The sequence below is a fragment of the Pyrus communis genome, chromosome 16, assembly GCF_963583255.1.
Source record: "Pyrus communis chromosome 16, drPyrComm1.1, whole genome shotgun sequence".
NCBI lineage: Eukaryota > Viridiplantae > Streptophyta > Magnoliopsida > Rosales > Rosaceae > Pyrus > Pyrus communis.
Genome location: NC_084818.1, coordinates 1,554,744 through 1,576,409, shown reverse-complemented (window position 1 = coordinate 1,576,409; position 21,666 = coordinate 1,554,744). Strand labels below are relative to the sequence as shown.

Below are 21,666 nucleotides of genomic sequence, written 5' to 3'. Positions count from 1 at the left end.
CGGCCGTCGGAATGCCGAACCCTGAAACTCACCTGTGAGTATCCAATCATAAAACCACTCGGCAACCCGTACGCCGAGCAATGTAATTCGTAACACCTAACTATGCCGAGAAAGCTTAGTAAGGTGACCTCTGCCAACAAAGGTTCGAAAACCTTCCTCGACCGAGACTTGGATAGATAATCGGTCGGCCTCGACGCAGTGCTGTTTATCCAAACTGAAGATGCCTCTTGGTCGGCTGATCCTGCGGCAGCAGTGCTGTTTATCCAAACTGAAGGTGCTCGCCGGTTGCTTCCACAGTGCTGTTTATCCAAACTGAAGGTGTGTCGGCAGGAAAAAGAAAAGGAAAAATCTCAAGGTGATTGAGAGGTTTTGCGCAGGGCAATTGTATGCTGAGTTGAAGGTCTTTTTCTGTTGCATGATTTCTTGTATTTATAGTCCCCCATTCCTTGAATCTGACTCCGATTTGGATCGGGAGTCCTTTTCCCAATTCGCCTCTTCCTCGAACAATCCTACTCCTACTGGGATTCTGAATTTTCCTTCTTTTCGGGACTTCATTCCTTGCTGGTCGAGAATCCTAATTGCATCAGGTTTCCTCGACCTTTCTATTTATCCGGATTACCTCTGATGGGATCTGGCCGACCCTGCCAGCTGGCCCGGGCCATATTATTCGGCCCATAGTATTTATCATCTCCTTGGGCCGAGCACATCCTGCTGCTCGGCCCAGCAATAATATTTCGGGCCCAAACATTGCCCCCTCGCTTTTGAGGTCGCCGACTGTTAGCTCTTGGTCGGGCCTCGACCTTGAAGAAGCGAAAACGTTTATTGCTTTTTTGAACTTAATGACCGTTATTCCTGTGCATTTATGAAGCATGATTGCACTTTTCTTGCTGCCCCCAAAGCGTGGCCACGTGTCGATTCTCCGCCGCTCTTAAAACTTTCAATCGTGGGCCTCGAAACCGTGCGCTAACTGAAACGTCTCATCCTTATTAATGCCTTAAAACTGGCGTCGCACGCAATCGTGCGTCCTGGATTTTCGACTCCTCGATCCCCTCTTCGCAGTTTCCCAAAATATCCGAAATGATTGAGCCTTTCCCGGTTAAATTTCCCCCCAATTTGAACCAGTGCCTTTTGAATCCCAGACGTTTGATATTCATCCTGAAAGGCCTATAAATACCCATATTTCTGCCATTTGCCTTTTACGCTTTCAGAAATTCTAAAATCTCAAATTCCTCATCCTTGTTCGTTCAAATCAAACCTTCCAGTTCTTCTGCAATACCTTCTTTTTCCAGAAACATCACTTCTCCACAAATGGCCTCCTTCATTTCAAAGTTCTCTGATGAGATCAACAAGTGCAAAGATTTCGTCGACCGGAGCGCCGTCAAGACGCTACGATTTGAAGAAGACATGACCACGACCCACCAAATTCTGGGTCCCCTTTTCAGAGACACAGTGCCGTCGTCTGTCACTAACCTGCTCAAGGAACAGTGCCTAACACCCCTGCTGCAGGGGTTCGACTGGTCGAAATGGACTCTGGCGCGGCCTCAGGGAGCCTGGCCGTCGACTACTGCGGCTTGGGCTGCCTGGGTCGACCGGATGAGCACATTCTTCTCCAAGGAATGGAAGGCTTTGGGTATTTATGATGCCATCATCCTGTCGACCATGGAGGTCGCCATGGATAAGGAGCTGCTTATGGCGGCCCTGAGTCTATGGTGTTCGGCCACCAACACCATGATCCTGCCTTTCGGCCCACTCGGCCCCACCATCCTTGACGTCTCGGCCATCCTTGGGACTTCCCCGACCGGCCTTCCTATTGACGCTGCCCTTTCCGGATACCCTTCTCCTCTCGACCTGAAGGCACTATTCGACGAAAGGGCCGTCGAGACGCTAAGCCGGGACGACCGGGAGCCCTCAAGGGAAGAAGTTCAGAAGCTGCACAAGAATTTCTTCAACTATAACACGCTCATTCTTCACTTCGCCGGCCGAGGCGAAGAAGGTCTTAGGAAGGGAGAGCACGAGGCCTTCCTCTTCTACTGGTACAACAAATTCATCTGTTGTACCAGGTCAAATAAATGCCTGGTGGAGAATATGCCGGTGGCCCAGGCACTGGCTAATGGTCGCTTGCTGGCGCTCAGTCCAGCCATCCTTGCCAACCTCTACCGCTGCCTGGCCGAGGCGACCATTGGCAAGATCGACCCGCACCAGAACGGACCCCTCTGGGTGTTCCAACTCTGGTTGCAGGTCTACTTCTCCACCCTTCGACCGGAGGTTCCTGCCTTCCAGCGAACGGCCGCCCTCGGCCTTCAACTGGCCTCTCGACCAGCGCCACCTCACCGGGCAGCCGAGGTTTTCAAACACTTCCTCAGCCTCGACGTCCTCTCGGATGACGAGTTCTTGGTGTGTCGGCGCCAGGAGTACCCATCCTCGCTTAGACTCCCTACGGCAGCATGGGCCGAATCTGAGGATGCGGGCATCCGCCAGCGCTGGGGGTCGTTTGTCTTGGCTCGCGACCTTCCTCTTGGTTGCGATGCTCGCCGAGCCAGCTGGGAGGTTTATCACCCTCATTTTCTCGCCCGGCAGCTCGGCTATCTTCAAGGCTGTCCAGTCCCCCTGCTCGCCTCTCGGTCGCTCCTAAGTCGGGGACGTCTTACTGGTTCCTCTGAAAGGGAATGCAAGACGTCAGACCAGGAGTTCCAGGAGAAGTGCAAGAAATTTCGGCTTCGGCCGACGGTTCCTGAGTCTTTCGGAACTGACACCTTCGGGGATTGGTGGGAGGAATATACCGGAGACTTCTTCGGCGCCCCGGCCGAAGATCTGGTAAAGAAAATCTTCGGCGATCGGCCCAGATCAGCATCCTCGACTCACCCTAAGGAGTCGGCCCAAGGTAGTATTTCCGTTTCTTTCCTCCTTTTGTTTTATCTTTCGTCCCTGTTATTAATTACTTTGCTCCAGGGGGTCGTGGGTCGAAGGCGGTCGAAGTAGTCGCTGCGGTGCCAAAGGCGAAGAAGCTAGTGCCCAAGAAGGCAATTCTTGTCACCAAGCGATCGGTGCCTTCCAAGCGCCCCCACCGAGAGGCCGAGCCTGCGGAGGAGACCCCTCGCCCTTCTAAACGTGTCAAGAAATTGGCGAAGAAGGGCGACCGGGAAATTCATGTCGTTCCCAGTGATACTACTGGGACGCCTGCTCCCGCCGGCTCTCCATCTGTGCCGGCAGCCGCGGCCTCCCCAACCTCGAATCCTCCAACCGTTTCCCCGGCAGATCCAGACGCCGCACCCGCTCTAGCTTCGGAGTCGGTCGCGGCACCTGAGGCACCCTTATCTCCACCGGTCGTTTTGGAGGTATAATTCTGTTTTCACTTGCTTCCTTAGGTTTCTGATCGTAATGCTAACTGTTCTCTTTTTGTTCAGGATGTCGAGAGCGAGAGTGACGAAGTCCCGCTGCAACGCCGCCGTCGACCAGTCAACTCTCCTGTCCATCCTCCTCCTGTAGTCGAGGTGACCGCTCGACCACGTCCTACTGCGGCGGAACTTGGCAAGAGACCCATGGTCGATCCTGAGGCCACGGCTGAGTCACCGATCCACCCGCAGGACGAAGACCCTCCCATTCCTCCACAGGAAGTCTCTTCGGCCTTTGTAAGTATTGTTTCTTTTGTGTTTTGAGTTTTTGTGACATTGTTTTTGAAACGATATTAAATGTCAGGTGCCTGAACATTCATTTCACCGGCAATTTTACGCGCCGAGGGGCGTTGTCTATATTTCCTGGCCGCCGTCGTGGCCATCAAATGTAGATAAACTCCATCGGCCGCGTGAATTGCGTAGCGGTCTAAGGCACTGGGCTCGGCCATTAAGCTCCCTGGGTTCGAGCAATGACCCAGAGGGCATGGCCGAAGTCTCCTCTCAGCAGGTCTAAAACAATCCCCTTTTTCTTTATGCACCATATCACGCCTTACTTTCCCTCACATTTTCCTTTTATGCGCACAGCCATCGTGGGAAGTGGAACTTGACGCTCTGCTTCAAAGCACGACCGGGGAGGTCGGCTCCTCTGCAGCTCCGGCCGAATCGGCAGAAGACACGCCCGCCGAAGTCTTCGTGAAGCTGCACGAAGTCCTATCTCTGACTGCTTCCCAAGCTCTCCGGAGCAAGGGCCTTGACTCTGTTGGGGAGTGTCTTAATGACCTTGCCAGCGGTGGTCACCTTAGCCCGGAGGGCATCTCTTTCCTGACCGACCTCCTGGAGCGGACTCGGCAACACTTTCTTATCTTTGAGCGTGCCCTACAGGCCGAGGACGATTTGAAGGTGGCCAAGGTTGCGCATGAGGCTGGCCGAGTAGAGATGGAGGCTTTCAAAGCAAAGAAAGCAAAGCTGACCGAGTTTGATCTCCAGATCTCTGACCTCCAGCGTCAGATTTCTGACCTTCAACGTCAAAGGTCGGCTGCTGCTTCCGAGCTTGAGAAGGATTTTGAGGCTAACAAGGCTCGGCTGACGGCCTTCGCTGCCGGCGCACGACGTATCCAGCAACTGCAGTGCAACAAGAAAACGCGGCAGGCTGAGATAATTTTGAGCGAGGCGAAGTGGCTGGAGCTGAAAGCTGCCCTTGAGACTTACCTCCCCTCGACCCCTTAGGAGTTCATCATTGTATTTGTACTTGTAATGATTTTCTGTTATCAATACAATGGTCGTTTTGCTATACAATGGTCGTCTTGCTCTCAATACAATGGTCTTACTCTTGCATTTCCCATGTAATTGGATAGTACTTCTTTAAAAACTTTCCATTAATCGGTAATTTGTGAACTGAACCCGTCCGATCTCTTAGATGATATGCCCCCTTGCCGAGGACTTTGTGAACGATGAATGGCCCTTCCCAATTTGGCGACCATTTGCCAAATCTGGGGTCTTTTATTCCAACAGGCAACACAGTTTGCCAAACCAGCTCTCCCTCGCCGAACGTTTTTTGTCTTACACGCTGATTATATGCTCGCTCGGCAATTTTCTTTTGTGCTATCAACAAGTTACCCGCGTCGATTCGACTTTCTTCCAAGTCTTCTAACTCTTGTCGCATCGCTTGACTATATTCAATACTGCACAAATCATTCTGCTCAATTACTCGCAACGAGCTTATACTCAATTCGACTGGTAACATAGCGTCGTGTCCATAAGTCAACGCGTAGGGAGTGGTTCCAGTAGCCGACCGGGGTGAAGTTCGGTATGCCCATAATGCTTCATTTAACTTCAAATGCCACAAACCTGGTTTCTCTTTTACCATTTTTTCAAGGATGCCGATCAACACTTTATTGCTTGCCTCGGCCTGCCCGTTTGCCTGTGGGTAATACGGCGTAGATTGCTCCAGTCGGATATTCAAACTTGCCGCGTATTCCCTAAACCTATCGGCCGTAAATATAGTGCCATTATCAGTTATGATCGTTTCTGGCACGCCGAATCTGGTCACAATATTCTCTTCTACGAAGTTGCATACTTCTTTAGCAGTTAATTCGGCGTATGACCTTGCCTCGACCCACTTGGTGAAATAGTCAGTTGCTACCATTATCCACGCGTGTTTCGCTGCCCCTGATGATGGCGTGATTTTGCCAATTACGTCCATTGCCCAACCCCTGAACGGCCAAGGTTTAGTGACCGAGTGTAGTAATTCGGCCGGGGCTCTCTGTACAGGTCCATGAATTTGGCATGGGACGCATCTCCGTGCATATTCGATACAATCTTTTAATATATTGGGCCAGAAATAACCGTGTCGTCGGAGCAACCAACGCATCTTTCGTCCGGACTGATGTGCCCCACAAATTCCTTCATGTACCTCGGCCATTACTTGGGTGGCCTCTTGTGGGCCGAGGCACAATAGTAGTAACCCGTCCTCGCCCTTGCGGTATAACTCATTTTGGTACGACACGTAATTCGTGGCGTGGACCTTCGTTCTTCGGTCATGTTTCCCATTGGGGTTATCGAGGTATCGTAACATCGTCCTTCTCCAATCATCTGGTTCTACTTCGACAGCACATATTTCCACGGGATCTCCTCGTTCTAGTAAGGATGGGAGAGACATTACCCTTGTGCGTATTACGTGTGCGCGCTGGAGAGTTTGCCGATTAATCAAGGCTGGGTATGAGCGCAGACTTGTGACTGCAATTCGGCCTAGCTTGCCCCCCTTGAGTTGTGCTCCGGAGGCGATCTGGGCGAGTTCGTCGGCGTCTGTGTTGTGGATGCGTGAAATGTGTTCAAATGTGATCCGTTCGAACGACTCGGCCAGGTAGGTGGCGACCATGTGATAGGGCGCTAAAGTACAACTCATGCAACGAAACAGGCCGTTTATCTGGTTAATCACCAGTTCGGAATCACCGAGGACGAGAACGCGGGAGGCCCGTAGATCGTGTAAAACGTGGAGGCCGATAATGAGGGCTTCATATTCGGCCTGATTATTGGTGCAGCTGAAATCCAACTTGAGGGAAAAATACCATCGGCAGTGGTCAGGCGATTGAATTGCAATTCCCACACCCGCCGAGGTCGAAGTGCTGGAACCATCAAAATGCATAGTCCAATGACTATCACGCGTGGTGATGAAACCGATATCGACGTTGTCTCCCTCAGAACCATAAGGAGAAGGGTGTTGGGCCAAGAAATCGGCGAGAGCTTGCCCCTTGACGGCCTTTTGGGGTACATACTGAAGACTGAACTCGGATAACGCGAGCGTCCATTTCCCGATGCGGCCTTTGACAATAGGCCGAGTGAGCATGTACCGAATTACGTCTGTTTGGGCGATGACCTGCGTTACTGATGGGAGCATGTAATGCCGAAGCTTGGACGCAGCAAAAAACAAAGCTAAGCACAGTTTTTCGACAGGGGAGTAATTGAGCTCTGGTGAATTCAGATTTCGGCTAAGATAAAAGATCGCTTGTTCACGCCCTCCATTGTTGTCTTGAGCGAGGAGACAACCAATGGATTCAGTAGCTGCCGAAATGTATAATTTCAAGGGTTTGTTGCGACATGGTGGAACGAGCACGGGTGGGGTTGAAAGAGCCACCTTGATTTGTGTAAATGCCATTTGATGTTCTTCGCGCCATTCAAATTTGTCGGTATCCTTAAGTTTCAAGAGCGTAGAGAATGCCTTCATCTTACCCGCCGAATTGGCGATGAAGCGACGGAGGAAATTTATCTGCCCGAGTAACGACTGGAGCTGCTTCTTTGTCGTTGGTGGTGGGGCGCTAATGATGGCGCGAGCTTTATTTTCGTCGACTTCGATACCGCGGTGGTGCACTAAAAATCCTAGGAAATTACCGGCCGAAACACCGAAAGCACACTTGGCCGGGTTCATCTTGAGCTTGTTCTTGCGCATGCGAAGGAACGCTTGCCTCAGGTCGTCCAGATGTGTTTGACGACGTTTGGATTTCACGACCACATCATCGATATAAACTTCGACGATTGTACCGATTAAGTCGTGGAAGATCATATTCATGGCTCGTTGGTATGTGGCGCCGGCATTCTTGAGGCCGAAAGGCATGACGACCCATTCATAAGTACCAAGTGCCCCCGGGCATCGGAAAGCCGTCTTGTGGACGTCAGCTTCGGCGATGAAAATCTGGTTATAACCCGCATGACCGTCCATAAAAGAGAGCAGTTCATGATTAGCTGCGGCATCAATTAATAAATCTGAAATCGGCATTGTATACTCGTCCTTGGGAGTAGCCAGATTTAGATTACGGAAATCGATGCAAATGCGAAGGGCACCGCTTTTCTTTAACACGGGGACGATATTGGCCAACCATTCGACATACCGTGCGGTCCTAATAAATCCGGCTTTCAAAAGCCGAACTAATTCTTCCTTAATGCCGAGCTGTACTTCGTTCGAAAATCGTCGAGGAGGCTGTCGAAAAGGTTTACACCCCTCCTTGATGCGTAGCTCATGCTCTACAAGGTTTCGGTCGAGGCCGGGCATTTCATGATAGCTCCACGCAAAGCAATCTTTAAATTCGTGGAGTAACTTCCGTAGTTCGACCTTCATGGACGGTGGGAGTAACGCGCTAATAAACAACGTTCGAGGATCCTCGGCCGTGCCTACGTTAACTTCCTCCAACGGGTCCTTGACTTGAGGCCGATGGTCTTCGAGTTCGGCCGGCGCAGCCTGAACTTTATCGAAAGAAAGAACGGGGCCGTTATCTGCTTCGGCCAGAAATTCGATTAAATTGACGCCCGAGTGCGGTTGCTTGGTAATGGCGTACCAATGGGCCAGCAGACGTTCCATTGTAGATGAAACCGCGGCCTGACGCCTTTCTTGCGTGGTGTGCTCAATCATCGGCGTTGGTGACTAGATCTGCCAAGCCAAGTCTCGCCGAATCCTGTTGGACAGTCTCGGCGCCGACCTCAATTACTTTCTGTACCGAAATTCTCGTCGGCCGCCCATCCTCGTTAAGGCCTTGGAGGGTGATGTAGCCGACGTGATCATCGTAATAGCGAGCCTGAATCATGTTGGTTTCAAATGGCTGGTTATCGGCTGGGTGGACCACGACCGATTTGCCATCCCAAAAGATGAGGACCTGGTAGAGTGATGACGGAATGCAACTGGTTTGGTGGATCCAGTCGCGACCAAGTAATGCGTTATAATCGGTCTTGGAATCAATGACAAAGAAAGCTGTCATATGTTGACGACCGGCAATGCTAACTTCCAACGGAAGTACGCCTTTGGTCTGAGACTTGTCACCGACGAAGCTGCTCATAGTAATCCCTGACGGAATGAGTTCACTATCAGAACGGCGTAAAGCCTTCATGACGGAGATTGGCATAATGTTGACTGTGGCACCGCAGTCGACGAACACCTTAGAAATGGGGAATCCTTCGATATGAGCCGTGACATACAACGGCTTCAGGTGTTGGAGATTAACCGAAGGGGAGCGGGGAAATAGCTCGGCCAAAGCTGCCGTAAGGTTGTCCCCGCTTCGGTTTTCTCTATCGTCGTCGTTTGCGACGAAGTCTACTTGCGTTGCTTCCTCGGTAACTATGTCCCCGTCCAAGAAATTCGACTGGTGGGTACCTGGCTGGAATTCGGCTGGTAGGACGTGGACCATACTGATCTCCATATGTTCGAGGACCGAGGGACCCATTGGCTCGTGGTCATCGTCGTCTGCAGAACTAGCCTCAGTAGTAGTTGGCGGAACATCCTGAATTAAACTTTTGAGTTCCTCGGTAAGAGCCGGTATCTGAGAAGTAGGAACCAAATCGAATGTGGGTGGGCGATTTCCTTCGACAATGTTGACTGCCGAAGATTCATGTTGATCCTTGGTTACACGGGCTCGTTCTTCATAGGCAATACGGGCGTTCCTCGTGTCTAGATACGTATCCAACCGTGCTATCCGTTGTTCCTCGTCGGCCGTGAGGCCGAAAAGCGATACAGCCGAGAAAACTTCGAAATGATAACGTAAATGCTGGAGGTCTTCAAGCGAGAAGGGTAATTCGGCGGTGTCGATATCTGTATAAGGATCGACCTCAAAACCCAGGACCCGAGCCTCCCGTATATGTTGAAACCGAGCTTTAATGGCTGGATCAGAAGTTTTCTGGATAATTTGCTCGGCATCAGGACAAGTCAGCGCTAAGTCGAGGGCTTCCTGACATGCCTTGGGGAGTCCGTACAAATCATTTGCGGAGTATTTCTTATGAAATTCTCGCATGTATTCCATGGATGCACCGAGGAATGGAGGGTGTAAGTTGCGCCGTATTTTGATAAACGGCTCGCGCGGTGGTAACGGAGAAAGTTTCCTTTCGGCCTCTTGTGTAAAGTACTCTAGACGAGCTCTCGTTTCCCCTGGCCGGAGAAGGATCTTAATACGTTTCTCAGCCTCCTCAATGGTGGTTTCGAAATCAGCATCCGCTACTTTCTTGCCTTCGGCTAACTCGGTCATGATAGTCGGGGTTGGCCGTTCGCTACTATCTTCCACGACCTTTTTTGGTTGCCATTTGTTGGCCGGGCTGGCCTGCGCTTCTCGTCGCCGAGCCATGCAATCTATCCGTTGACGACGACGTTTTTGGGATTTGGACAGCGCCGTATACAAACCTGTCGGAGAATTGTAACTGTACCAGCGTTGATCCGATGTCCTTGGTGGTTTGAAAGTTTTGCGATCAACTGGCGAGCCCGAACGGTTGGCATTGCGCGAATAATAATCCTCATTATAGAAGGGTGCGGCGAAGTCAAGACGCCGCCTGACCGAGGTCTGTTCTTTCGGCTTTACTTGTGGGCCGAGTCGGTCGAACACTTGACGTCGTGGACCTAATCCCTTTGATGACGCCGTAGGGGCCGTTGGTGGGGTTGAAGATTTCTTCCCAGGTTCAACTGTTGTTTTACAATGGTCACATAAAACCTTCGATCCACAAGTTTCGTCGGAATTTGACCTCGTCATCGGCTCATCGGCGGGTCGCACCGATTGTTCCGTTGGTGGTGCATTTGAAAATATATCAAGCTTTAGTCTTGTTTGACCATTCCCTTTACGGATATGCTGCACCGGGACATATTCGGCCTTCCCTTTGTTTCTGGGAAGGTGAGCATCCACCATACCAATCGTTGTGGAAGGGAAAGGATTAACATCGACCGCCATCTTTTCCGGAAATTTCAACTTTCCTTTTTCGATCCAACTTTGAATTGTGTCCCGGAACACAACACAATTATTGGTTGCATGCTTATTAGAATTATGATATTTGCAGTATATCTTTCCTTTTAATTCATCGGCCTTAGGGATAGTATGTCCCGGCCGAAGCTTGATGATTTTTGCTGCCAATAATTGATCGAAAATTGCATCAGCCTTGGTGATATCAAAAGTGTATACTTTTGATGACTTACTCGTTTCCTCGGTGGCCAAACGGGTTTTGGCGTCTTTGGTATTTACTTGCGCCAAGGCCTTGCAAACATAGGGTTTGTCTATTATTATCTCGGCCGCATCCACACTAACATACTGAGGGTCTTCACTTTCGGCCGATGCATAGCTCACCGTGGGGTTCTTATACAACGTCCCCCGGGATGGTGACTTGGATATCTTTTCTTCTCGGAGCAGATACTCATATTGTTCGACGTGTTGAGCAAGTTCGTACATATCTCGAATATTTGCCCCCAGAAACTTCTTTTTGTACTCCACGTCTAATCCGTTAAGGGCGATCCTGACGAACTCCACCTCCGGGAGTGGTACTCGGCACCAATTCCTGGCCGACTTAAACCTTGTTAGGTATTCCATTGGAGATTCGTCAGATGCTTGAGCCATCCTGGCCAACGACGATACGGACATCTCCATCCCTGGCCGATAAAATTGTTCATGGAACTTTTCGACCAACTCTTCCCAACTTTGCACGGAGTTGGGTGGAAGATTAATGTACCAGGCGAAAGCTGAGCCTGTCAGTGAAAAGTTAAACAACCGTAGTTTGTAGAAATCGCTATTGACGTCCCCACACTGCGCTGTGAACCGAGCCACATGTTCTAGTGAGGATAAAGATGATTCTCCGGCGAAGAGGCTGAAATCGGGGATCTTAAATCCTCGTGGGTATTCAAACCTTTCTACATAAGCTGGGTATGGGTGGATAAACTTTGGAAACTTCGGCCCTTTCTTCAGGGCCGAGTCAATCATTCTCTGGACTTCGGTGATGTTTACGGAAGCGGCTTCTTCTCCCTGGCTTGGTCCCTCGGCTCTATTTCCTGGTCCTCTTCTTTCCAAGAGGACTGGTTGTGGCCGAGCGGACCCTCTCTCGGCTGGGATGGGCAAATTCGTCGGGAGCTGCCGAGGCTGGCCGACCTGGCCATCTTCGAAGGCTTTACTAACCAGTAGTTCAAGCATTCTGGTCTGTGTATCGCTGTTACTACGTATTGCGTCTAGCAAATCATTCATCTTCTGACCAATCGACTGCTCGACCTGACGATATTGTTCATCTAGTCGTCTCCGAAGGAATGTCCTAGTTGGTGGATCGGAACCTTCCCCACCATCGTCATCACAATCTTCCACAATCCCTTCCATGAACATCCCAGCTGTTTGATTCGGGACTGCGGGGTTGTAAGGTTGCCCGCCGAGACAGACCTCATGCTCTCGGCGTGTTACACTTGTGGCCTCGGGCGGCGCAATTATGATCGGATTTTTTGTAGAGTGCAAATCCTGCCCAAGGCCTTGCACTGGCAAGTCAGTCGTTGACTTTCCCATGGTTGTTTTCTGCTTCGTAGACCGTGTCTCAATGGTCATGAACTCCGAAGGTTTAGCACAAATGGTCCCACTGGGCGTGCCAAAATGTTGACCCTAATAATTACAAGACCTACGTGGCGCGCAGGCCGAGCAACTAGTAAGCTAACTACGTCCTTCGGTTGAATGCGGGGCGTGCCAACTCGTCGGCCGAGCTCGGCCGAGGAGTACAATTTGTTGATATCGCTTGGAGCGCGTCGTTGACTTCTGTATCTTGCGATTGCGACCGAGGAAGGAACGCTCTCGGTCTCTGAGTTCTACAGCCTGAAGACAAGGCTGCCAATTCTGCGGAGTTCAATAATCGTCGGAGCCCGATTCGGTCACTGTGATTATATTCGTGAGAGTATAAGCACGTCGAATCGAGACCAAGGTGTATGGGCACAGGTACTCGAACGTGATATATGTCTTGATGGTAAACGTAGTTCGGCCGTCGGAATGCCGAACCCTGAAACTCACCTGTGAGTATCCAATCATAAAACCACTCGGCAACCCGTACGCCGAGCAATGTAATTCGTAACACCTAACTATGCCGAGAAAGCTTAGTAAGGTGACCTCTGCCAACAAAGGTTCGAAAACCTTCCTCGACCGAGACTTGGATAGATAATCGGTCGGCCTCGACGCAGTGCTGTTTATCCAAACTGAAGATGCCTCTTGGTCGGCTGATCCTGCGGCAGCAGTGCTGTTTATCCAAACTGAAGGTGCTCGCCGGTTGCTTCCACAGTGCTGTTTATCCAAACTGAAGGTGTGTCGGCAGGAAAAAGAAAAGGAAAAATCTCAAGGTGATTGAGAGGTTTTGCGCAGGGCAATTGTATGCTGAGTTGAAGGTCTTTTTCTGTTGCATGATTTCTTGTATTTATAGTCCCCCATTCCTTGAATCTGACTCCGATTTGGATCGGGAGTCCTTTTCCCAATTCGCCTCTTCCTCGAACAATCCTACTCCTACTGGGATTCTGAATTTTCCTTCTTTTCGGGACTTCATTCCTTGCTGGTCGAGAATCCTAATTGCATCAGGTTTCCTCGACCTTTCTATTTATCCGGATTACCTCTGATGGGATCTGGCCGACCCTGCCAGCTGGCCCGGGCCATATTATTCGGCCCATAGTATTTATCATCTCCTTGGGCCGAGCACATCCTGCTGCTCGGCCCAGCAATAATATTTCGGGCCCAAACAGTGATACACAGCCAGCAAAATGATCTATTTTAGAGCCTCCCTGTGGATGTCACTAAATATATCTAGCGACCTGCTCTTGAAGCCAATTGAGAGTACTAACACACAATAAGACTAAATCCATGGTTTCGGGATCACCCCACGTGTTATAATAAGAGTAGATGACATGATTGATATGTCATAATTAGCAGGTCTTTTATTTGGTAGGTAACACCGATGAAGCTACTGCGAAAGCTAAAACCTTAGGAACTTAGAAATGGAGAGTAAATTGAAGAAATGACCTTAAATCTTTGTGTACTGACATCGAATCGAATTGTTTGGGATTCTAGCGTATATTAATAAAAAATGAATTTACAACATGATTGATATGTCACAATTCTAGAGTATATTGATAAAAATGAATATCTATGTGTTATAGTTTGAGTAAAACGTCACATAACCGTATTTCGTGTATGGACACTGAAAAATTGCTTCAGATATTTGAATGGATTACTAGCTGTTGCAGCTTGTTGCATACTTAACATTACTTCAAATTTTATAGTATATGTTCCTTTCAATTGCAATGGTAACAAGAAATTGGGAGATCGAAGTTGTTGGATGGTTGTGGTATCCAAGAAGATCAAACTTATCTTCAACGTCGTAGACAAATTAACCCATGGGTTTTGTAAGCAAGCTGAAGCTAGCTAGCGGTTAATTTTGTTGGTCTAATCTATTGCCATGGTAACTATCTTGAAATTACGCTAGTGATTAATTCGATCAAGGTTTGTCGCTGTCTAATATGGATAAATATTGGCGTTCTTGTATTTGATGAGCCTCATAGACAACGTTGTTGGAGTCCCTCGGGCTTGTTTTGCGGCCGTTGTTGTTTTGTAGTTTCCTCTTTGGGTTGTATTCCCCGTTCTTAGAGGGAAAAAGAAGCTTGTCGCTCTCAGTCGGAGTCGTTAACAGTTTTGTATTGTATGAACATTGTCCTTTGTTAATTTGGTCGGATATGCTTCACATCTTTCAGTCAAAAACAAGGTCGTAAATGATGCCTCTGGGTTTTAGAACCACCCTTTTAAATAAGGGATAAAATTAAAACTCAGGGTGGCTATACATATATGTTCAGGGTGAAGCTATCCGCATAGGTATTTTTACTTCTCATACATTCTCTTTCAATTTTCAACGATCTGATCGAAATTGAAAATAAATTAACAAGAGTGTGTAGGAAGTAAAAAGATGTGTGTGAATAGCACTATCTTATGTTCATACAAAGTCATAACTCATGACACTTGGCTTTTGTTTTGTTGTAAAATCATTACATAAGTTCAAATCATATGAACAATATGTTATTGCATGAAAAGTTTCAGATTTGGAACGCATTTTTTTAATTGCAAAATTGGAAACTTTCCAATTTACCCTTGAGGAGGGATTGTGTTAATAGTGGAAATCAAGCATCTCTATGGCCTTACTCTTCTGAATTCCAGGCTCCCCCAATTTTTATATACATTAGCTATTGACACACACAAATAAAAGTCATATTTTACCCTTTTTTGTACAAATAAACAATATTAATTTACAAGAAAAATAGGAGAAAAATTTAAATCGAAACGCAGTAGGTTACAAAGATATGGAAAATGATCCTCGCTTAATCCTTTTCTTGGGGATCATAGAAATTTTGTGATTGTGATCGTTCATCGTACATCGTGTGGTCAGAAATCATTTCAAAATTAAAAATTAAAAATAAATAGTACCTAATAAAAATTGATCGTACAATAGATCCAACAAGAATCATTTTCCAAAAGATACCAATACAATTTACCACTTGTTAGATTTTAGACTTGAGAAACCAAATATCATACTTGTCAATCGTCCCTTTTACATAAATGTCATTTTTGTTCCCAAGTTCTGAAAAACTAGTGGCCCACGAAGAAAAAGAATCAGACACTAATATGGGAGGAAAATTGTAGCTTTGCTTGGTGTCACGCCTAGAGTTGCGTCACGTCTTACGCACGTTAGAACGCTTCTAGAAGCAATTGTTCAACGCTCCAATTTCTCGAACGAACTATAAGGCCTTGTTTGTTTCCACCAAAATCAGGACTGCCTATGAAATAGTAACTGCGCGCATGATATGGGATTGTGGTCAAGTATGGCTTGTTTTAAAATACTTTTAAAATAAAGTAATTATTGAAACACGCATTAGTTATGTGTTTTTTGTACAAATAAAGTAATTATTGAAACACGCATTAGTTATGTGTTTTTTGTACAAATAACTATCGATGATAGTATTTTTTGAATTTAAAAAAACAATTGAAGTGCTTTTGGAAATGCGCACCAGATATGTGCTTCTTAGACGAATTACAAGCACTTCAAATTTTTTGGATAAAAAAGCAAGCACTTCAACTTTTTTGGATCCAAAAACACTTTCATTAAACACATTTTAGTCATTTTAAAAGCTCTTTCCAAACACACCCTTAATTTTTTTATAAAAAAAAATGTAAACAATCAATTTAAAAACCGTTTAGGCATTTATATGTATAAAATAAACCGACAGTTTGTATAAGATTTTAATTTCTAATGTAATCATATATTCTATAGAACTTTAACGAAAAGCTCACGGTACTGTTTACTTTAACGAAAAGCCACATTTTTACAGTACAAGTCAATCCTGGTATTATTCACTTTACCCTTTATTTTGTCATTACCGTTAAAACTCAAAGTTTTCAAGCATTTTTTTATTAGTTTTTCTTTTATCATATAAGTAAGGATGATCAAACAACCTCAAATTTAATTAATTTTTTCGAATATAAATCTATATTTATAAAAGAGTTAATCAGGTTAACTATCTAATATTCAGAGGTGATCAGGTAAATTCAGGCCCCAACCTTTTAAAATATTTCAAGCAACTACTTAACGTTTTGAAAATTGGACATATGTTAGATCACTAATGTTCATTGATAATGTAGACTAATATTGAAGCGGGTTTTGTCACATCCCGGCCCAGGACGGATCATTTTCCGGGCCTGCTCCACCACCGTAGCACAATATTGTCCGCTTTGGACTTACCATTCCCCTACGGTTTTGTTTTTGGGAACTCACGAGCAACTTCCCAGTGGGTCACCCATCATGGGATTGCTCTAGCCCCCTTCTCGCTTAACTTCGGAGTTCCTACGGAACTCGAAGCCAGTGAGCTCCCAAAAGGCCTCGTGCTAGGTAGGGATGAGAATATACATATAAGGATCACTCCCTTGGACGATGGGGCTAGAGCAATCCCATGATGGGTGACCCACTGGGAAGTTGCTCGTGAGTTCCCAAAAAGCCTCGTGCTAGGTAAGGATGAAAATATACATATAAGGATCATTTTCCTGGGCGATGTGGGATGTCACAGGTTTTCAATCTCCCACATAAAAATCTAAATTGCATTATTGGTCCCTTTTAGCCAAGCAAATTTTAGGGTTTCATAAATAGAGGTTAACAAAAATAATGTTTGATATTCATCCGCGTTATCATTTAACGTTAATTTATTGTGAGATTAAATTCACTTTCCTTTCTCTTAGCATCGTTTGTTAAAAAAAACAAAAAAAACAACATAGTGACAAAAAGTCCATTATTTTGACTTTTAGTTTTTAATAGCTTACGTTTCATCACGAGTAAAGTATGATTATCTCCCTTTCTAATATCTCACCCCTTTCATCTTCTCATATTTAAACCGTTGCGATTGTGCCATGTCACATCTTATTTTGAATTTTTTATATAAAGAATAAGATAAAAAGAAAAGTGTGAGAGAAGAGAATGGAAGATAATGATAATAAGAGGGAAGAGAATCCTACTCTTTCGTGAGTAGGTTTTACTACCATAAATAATCGCCCTCACAGACGCTGCCAAACGTGGCCCTCTCTCTCCCTCTCCTCTTGCCGCCTTACTTTCTGGTAAGCCTTTTGCTTACTGCTCCTCTCTCTCTCTACTTTCCTCCTCTCCGAGCAATTCGGAAAACCAAAACAAAAAATAAACCATTTTTTTATTTTTTAATTTGTTTCCAATTTCTCATTTAAAAACAAAATTAATTCAATTTTGTCGGGTGACAATGATCAGAGAGAGCGCGGCGAATAAGATGGTGGAGTTGGAGCGAGCGCAGAATCCATGGATGAGCACGGAGCAAACGCAGTCGGTTGGGGCGGATTTCTCTGCTGCGCAGCCACCCAGCACGTCGGACTGGCAATTGGGGGTCACCGAGCGAGCTTTCTCGGCGGCAGGGGCCGCATTTTTATCCGCGATTATCGTTAATCCGCTTGATGTTGTAAAGGTATGCCCTTTGATTTGTTGTTTTAGTATGTTTGGTTTCCCAGAAAGTGAGAAGAAAGTGTAAAACGAACCCATCATGCATTGCCTTTGATTTTAATTTTATTTATTTTAGGATTTAATCCAATTTAGGAGAGGGGAAGAACTGAAATGTTGAATTTTGGGTATTTTTGCTATATGGGATTTAAAATTCTACCAAAATTAAGAAAGACTGATCAAATTCTTGGTTGTTTGAGTGATTTGGAAACATGGACTTAGCAAATGTTGTTGTGTTTATTTGTTGTTGCAGACTAGGTTGCAAGCTCAGGCAGCTGGGGTTCCTTACTCACATCCGCTAAGTAATGTCATTAGTCGGATGTCATATTTCGGGCCAAGCATGGTATGACCGCCATACTTGTGGACAATGAGATTCTTAACCCTTTTTCGGTTTGCTTCTGTTGTTATGGTGATTTAACTGTAATCTGAAATGAAATGGTGTACATATGTGGTGTATGGTGGTTTGATAGACCATATTACTACTTGATCATGTGATAGGTTGTGTTAGTACTTGCATTGTTGTCTCGGCGTGAAACCTTATATTGTCTTGGTTTCTTCAGTTAGCTGATATTTGTAATGTTCGTGGTACTGTGAGTACGAGGAGTTACATGTAATTATTTTTCCAATGTTATTGAAAATTGAAATTTCCTGAGGGTGAGCCTTGGCGCAACGGAAAGGTTGCTCCTTTGTGACCAAAAGGTCTCGGGTGCGAGTCGTGGAAACAGCCTCTTTGCAAAGCAAGGGTAAGGCTACGTACAATAGACGTTCTACCCCCCACCCCAAAACCCTCGCAAAGCGGGGAGCCTTGTTGCCTTGGGGTTGCCCCATCCTTTTTTTAATTGAAAATTGAAAATTCCCAAGAGGCTGAGATATGTAGATATTTCTGTCCGACTATTTCATTGCAACCACTTGGATTTTTCTTCTCTTTTCCTGCTTTTATTTTCTGTTGGTTTAGCAGAAATATGTTATTCTCCTTTTTTCACTATTGCTTGTTTATTTTTGTGTGCTCAGATGTTTGCGGATCTAAGGTGTTCGCCATCATGCACGCGTGCTGGAATTCAAGGCACTGTTTCAATATGCCCTCCAGATTGCTTTCAGTACAAGGGCACATTGGATGTCTTCTACAAAATCATTAGACAGGTTGGTGGATTTGCGGCTTTGTTTTCGTTATACTAGTGATGTCAAATGTTCATGAAAAGAGAACTGTAGTTAAAAGTGTTCACCTGCTTATTCGTGATTATATTGCTTTGTTAGTTCATTCGTAAAGCATGATATGTATGCGTAGTGCTTATCCATGCCTGTTTAAGTAGTCACCTTCATCTTCACTGTACCTGTCTGTGATTTTAACTTTGGAGAGTGATATTGCAGGAAGGATTTGCAAGGCTCTGGAGAGGCACAAATGCAGGGTTAGCCCTCGCTATTCCAACAGTAAGTTTTTAATGTTATCAGGTCTTATTTGGTTTCCTCTTGGGCATGCCGTTGATCTTTCATTTATGTGACTCTCCTTTTTGTTAATCAGGTGGGAATTTACCTACCATGCTATGATGTGTTTCGCAACCGATTAGAGGAATTCACTTCTCATAATGCACCAAGTACAACAGCTTATGTCCCGCTAGTTGCCGGCTCTTTGGCACGCTCGTTAGCTTGTGCAACTTGCTATCCTATTGAACTTGCTAGAACTCGCATGCAGGTAACTTAGAACTTTAGAACTTCATATTAAGCTTAATTTCGTTCTACTTTCATATTATAGATGTTTCTTAGATTTGTTTTCGCAAATTTTGGTCTGGCTTTCAGAGCCGAGTTGTGGAGGCTTCTCGTACCTTTATTTATTTATTTTAATTTATCAAAATTTGTTAATAGGCATTCAAAGTGATACAAAATGGTGGGAAGCCTCCTGGTGTTTTGAAGACTTTATTTGGTGTCATCTCTCATGTGAAGACCACAAGTAATGTGCAGAGCAACTGTAAGTCCATTTTTCCTGCATTTCTCAGATATGTTGTTTTTAATGGCGGTTTGTGCCTTTGGCTTCAGGTATTGTTCTTCTGAAGTTAATGATTCTGATATAGTCTCTCCTTTAACAGTGCAAGGTTATCGTGTCCTGTGGACCGGTATGGGAGCACAACTTGCTCGTGATGTTCCCTTCTCAGGAATTTGTTGGGCAACCCTTGAGCCAGTAAGGATTCATTCTTCTGATTGCTTATTCTTTTGTATCTTTACTTGCTTTAACAAAATCTTTTTTCTGTCTGAACAGCTCAGGAGAAAACTTCTTGGTCTGGTGGGTGATGAAGCCAGCGCACTCAATATCCTTGGGGCAAATTTTTCTGCTGCTTTTGTTGCAGGAAGCCTTGCTGCTGCAGCTACATGTCCGTTGGATGTTGCAAAAACCCGAAGGCAGATAGAGGTAATTTGCTTCTCTGTGTTCTGTTCTGAATGGATCTCTAGATAAGCAGGAACTTCTTTTGATGAAAATGTGGTGCTTATGAAAGTTTTGAAAACCACACAAAGGAAACCGAAAAAGTAAGAGTTTGATCCTTTTACCAAACTTTTCAAAAACTGATTAGCTGAACAAAATCTAAGGAAAAAAATAGCATAGTGACGGTGCTGTTTGATGGTTCTGCACTTCTGCTTATGATAATAGCATTCGCAATTCCAAATGCATTTTTGGGCAAAATTATTGCATTTTTTTGTATATCTTTACTCTGCTCTTAACTATTTATTTTTGAAATTTAAATATCAGAACGATCCAATCAGGGCAATGAAAATGACGACACGGCAAACACTTCTGGAGATTTGGAGGTATCCCTCTTATCTATAAATTTTCTGACGATTTATTTAGATCTTTCCTAGAAATGACACTTACATTATGTTTTATTTTGGTACAGGGGTGGAGGTTTGAAGGGATTGTTCACAGGAGTTGGCCCTCGTGTTGCCCGCGCGGGCCCGTCTGTTGGGATTGTGGTTTCCTTTTACGAAGTTGTGAAGTACGTTCTCCATCAGCGGTACGCAGCTTCATGATAGTGAGGCAGATTCATTTTTTCTCCTCTTATGATCCTTCGAATGTGTCCTTTGATGCGGCGTCCCGTGACTTTGCAAAGGATGAGGAAACGATTTTGATACGGAAGATCAGCTACAAGTTTTGCAGATACAAGAGATTTTTCCTCTAGTTTTGGATGTTTACATTTTTGCTCAGTATTGAGCAGACATAGATACGTTTAGGTTCTGCCGTCGGCTTATTTGGCTAAATTTTTGGGTTAATTACGTTAAGCACCCTTAAGTTTGGGTGCGGTGGCATTCTCGTACTTCTTTAGAACATTGCAATGTCATTGTTAGTGGCAATGTCATATGTTTAGTCAATCAGTAAGACGTTAAATAATGATGTGGCAATTGTGGATCTCACAATTTTACTGATATGGATGTCAAATTTGTGTCACGTGGACAAACAGTTTATTAAAACGATGTTGATGGTGCTATCACAGTTTGGATTAGAGTGATCTTATCCACACACCTTTAAGTAAAATGCCGTTTTGCTATCACAATTTGGATTAGGGTGATCTTATCCACACACCTTCAAGTGAAATGCCGTTTCTCTAAATTTTTCTTTTGATCCCTGGTTAGCATAAGAATGGTGTTATACACCTACTGATATGTGTAGGAGATTGAAAAGTGTGCAATCAGCTGGTTCGTTCAGTACTGTTTTAGAAAGCACTTTTAGTCACAAGTGCTTTTATTATAAATTTGCTAAAATTTTATTAGAATTTTTTTTTACGTTTGTAAGTAAATAAAAAATGAGATTATTCCCTATCATCTCTCTTATAGAAATATGACTCACATGCGTTGGCATGCCCTACTTCTATTAGAAAGAGAGTACAAATATGTTGTAAGTGTAGCATTACTAGAAATAATTTTAAACTCTGTACTTCTAAGTAAGTGATATGCTAAATTCTCGTATTCATTAATTCCTCAAACAAAATTACAAGCTGCA

General features: G+C 45.4%; 2 protein-coding genes across 3 annotated transcripts; both read left to right on the top strand.

Annotated features, from left to right (window-relative positions):
- The first annotated feature begins 1,308 nt into the window (after nt 1-1,308).
- On the top strand, nt 1,309-3,486 carry LOC137721069 (uncharacterized). Its single transcript, XM_068460191.1, has 3 exons — nt 1,309-2,881; nt 2,950-3,286; nt 3,405-3,486. Exons 1-3 carry the CDS (start codon nt 1,309-1,311, stop codon nt 3,484-3,486), a joined length of 1,992 nt encoding a protein of 663 aa, XP_068316292.1.
- Nucleotides 3,487-17,208: 13,722 nt separating this feature from the next.
- On the top strand, nt 17,209-21,212 carry LOC137720945 (mitochondrial carrier protein MTM1-like). 2 transcript variants are annotated; one of them, XM_068460071.1, is made up of 11 exons: nt 17,209-17,278; nt 17,442-17,652; nt 17,938-18,027; nt 18,696-18,824; nt 19,053-19,112; nt 19,204-19,374; nt 19,545-19,647; nt 19,766-19,857; nt 19,936-20,085; nt 20,422-20,480; nt 20,567-21,212. In XM_068460071.1, the coding sequence occupies exons 2-11, from the start codon at nt 17,461-17,463 to the stop codon at nt 20,697-20,699; spliced, it is 1,179 nt and encodes a 392-aa protein (XP_068316172.1). In that variant the 5' UTR covers nt 17,209-17,278; nt 17,442-17,460; the 3' UTR covers nt 20,700-21,212. The 2 variants fall into 2 exon arrangements, with proteins under 2 accessions (XP_068316172.1, XP_068316171.1); XM_068460070.1 differs by lacking the exon at nt 17,209-17,278 and having other exon boundaries at nt 17,307-17,652.
- Nucleotides 21,213-21,666: the final 454 nt, after the last annotated feature.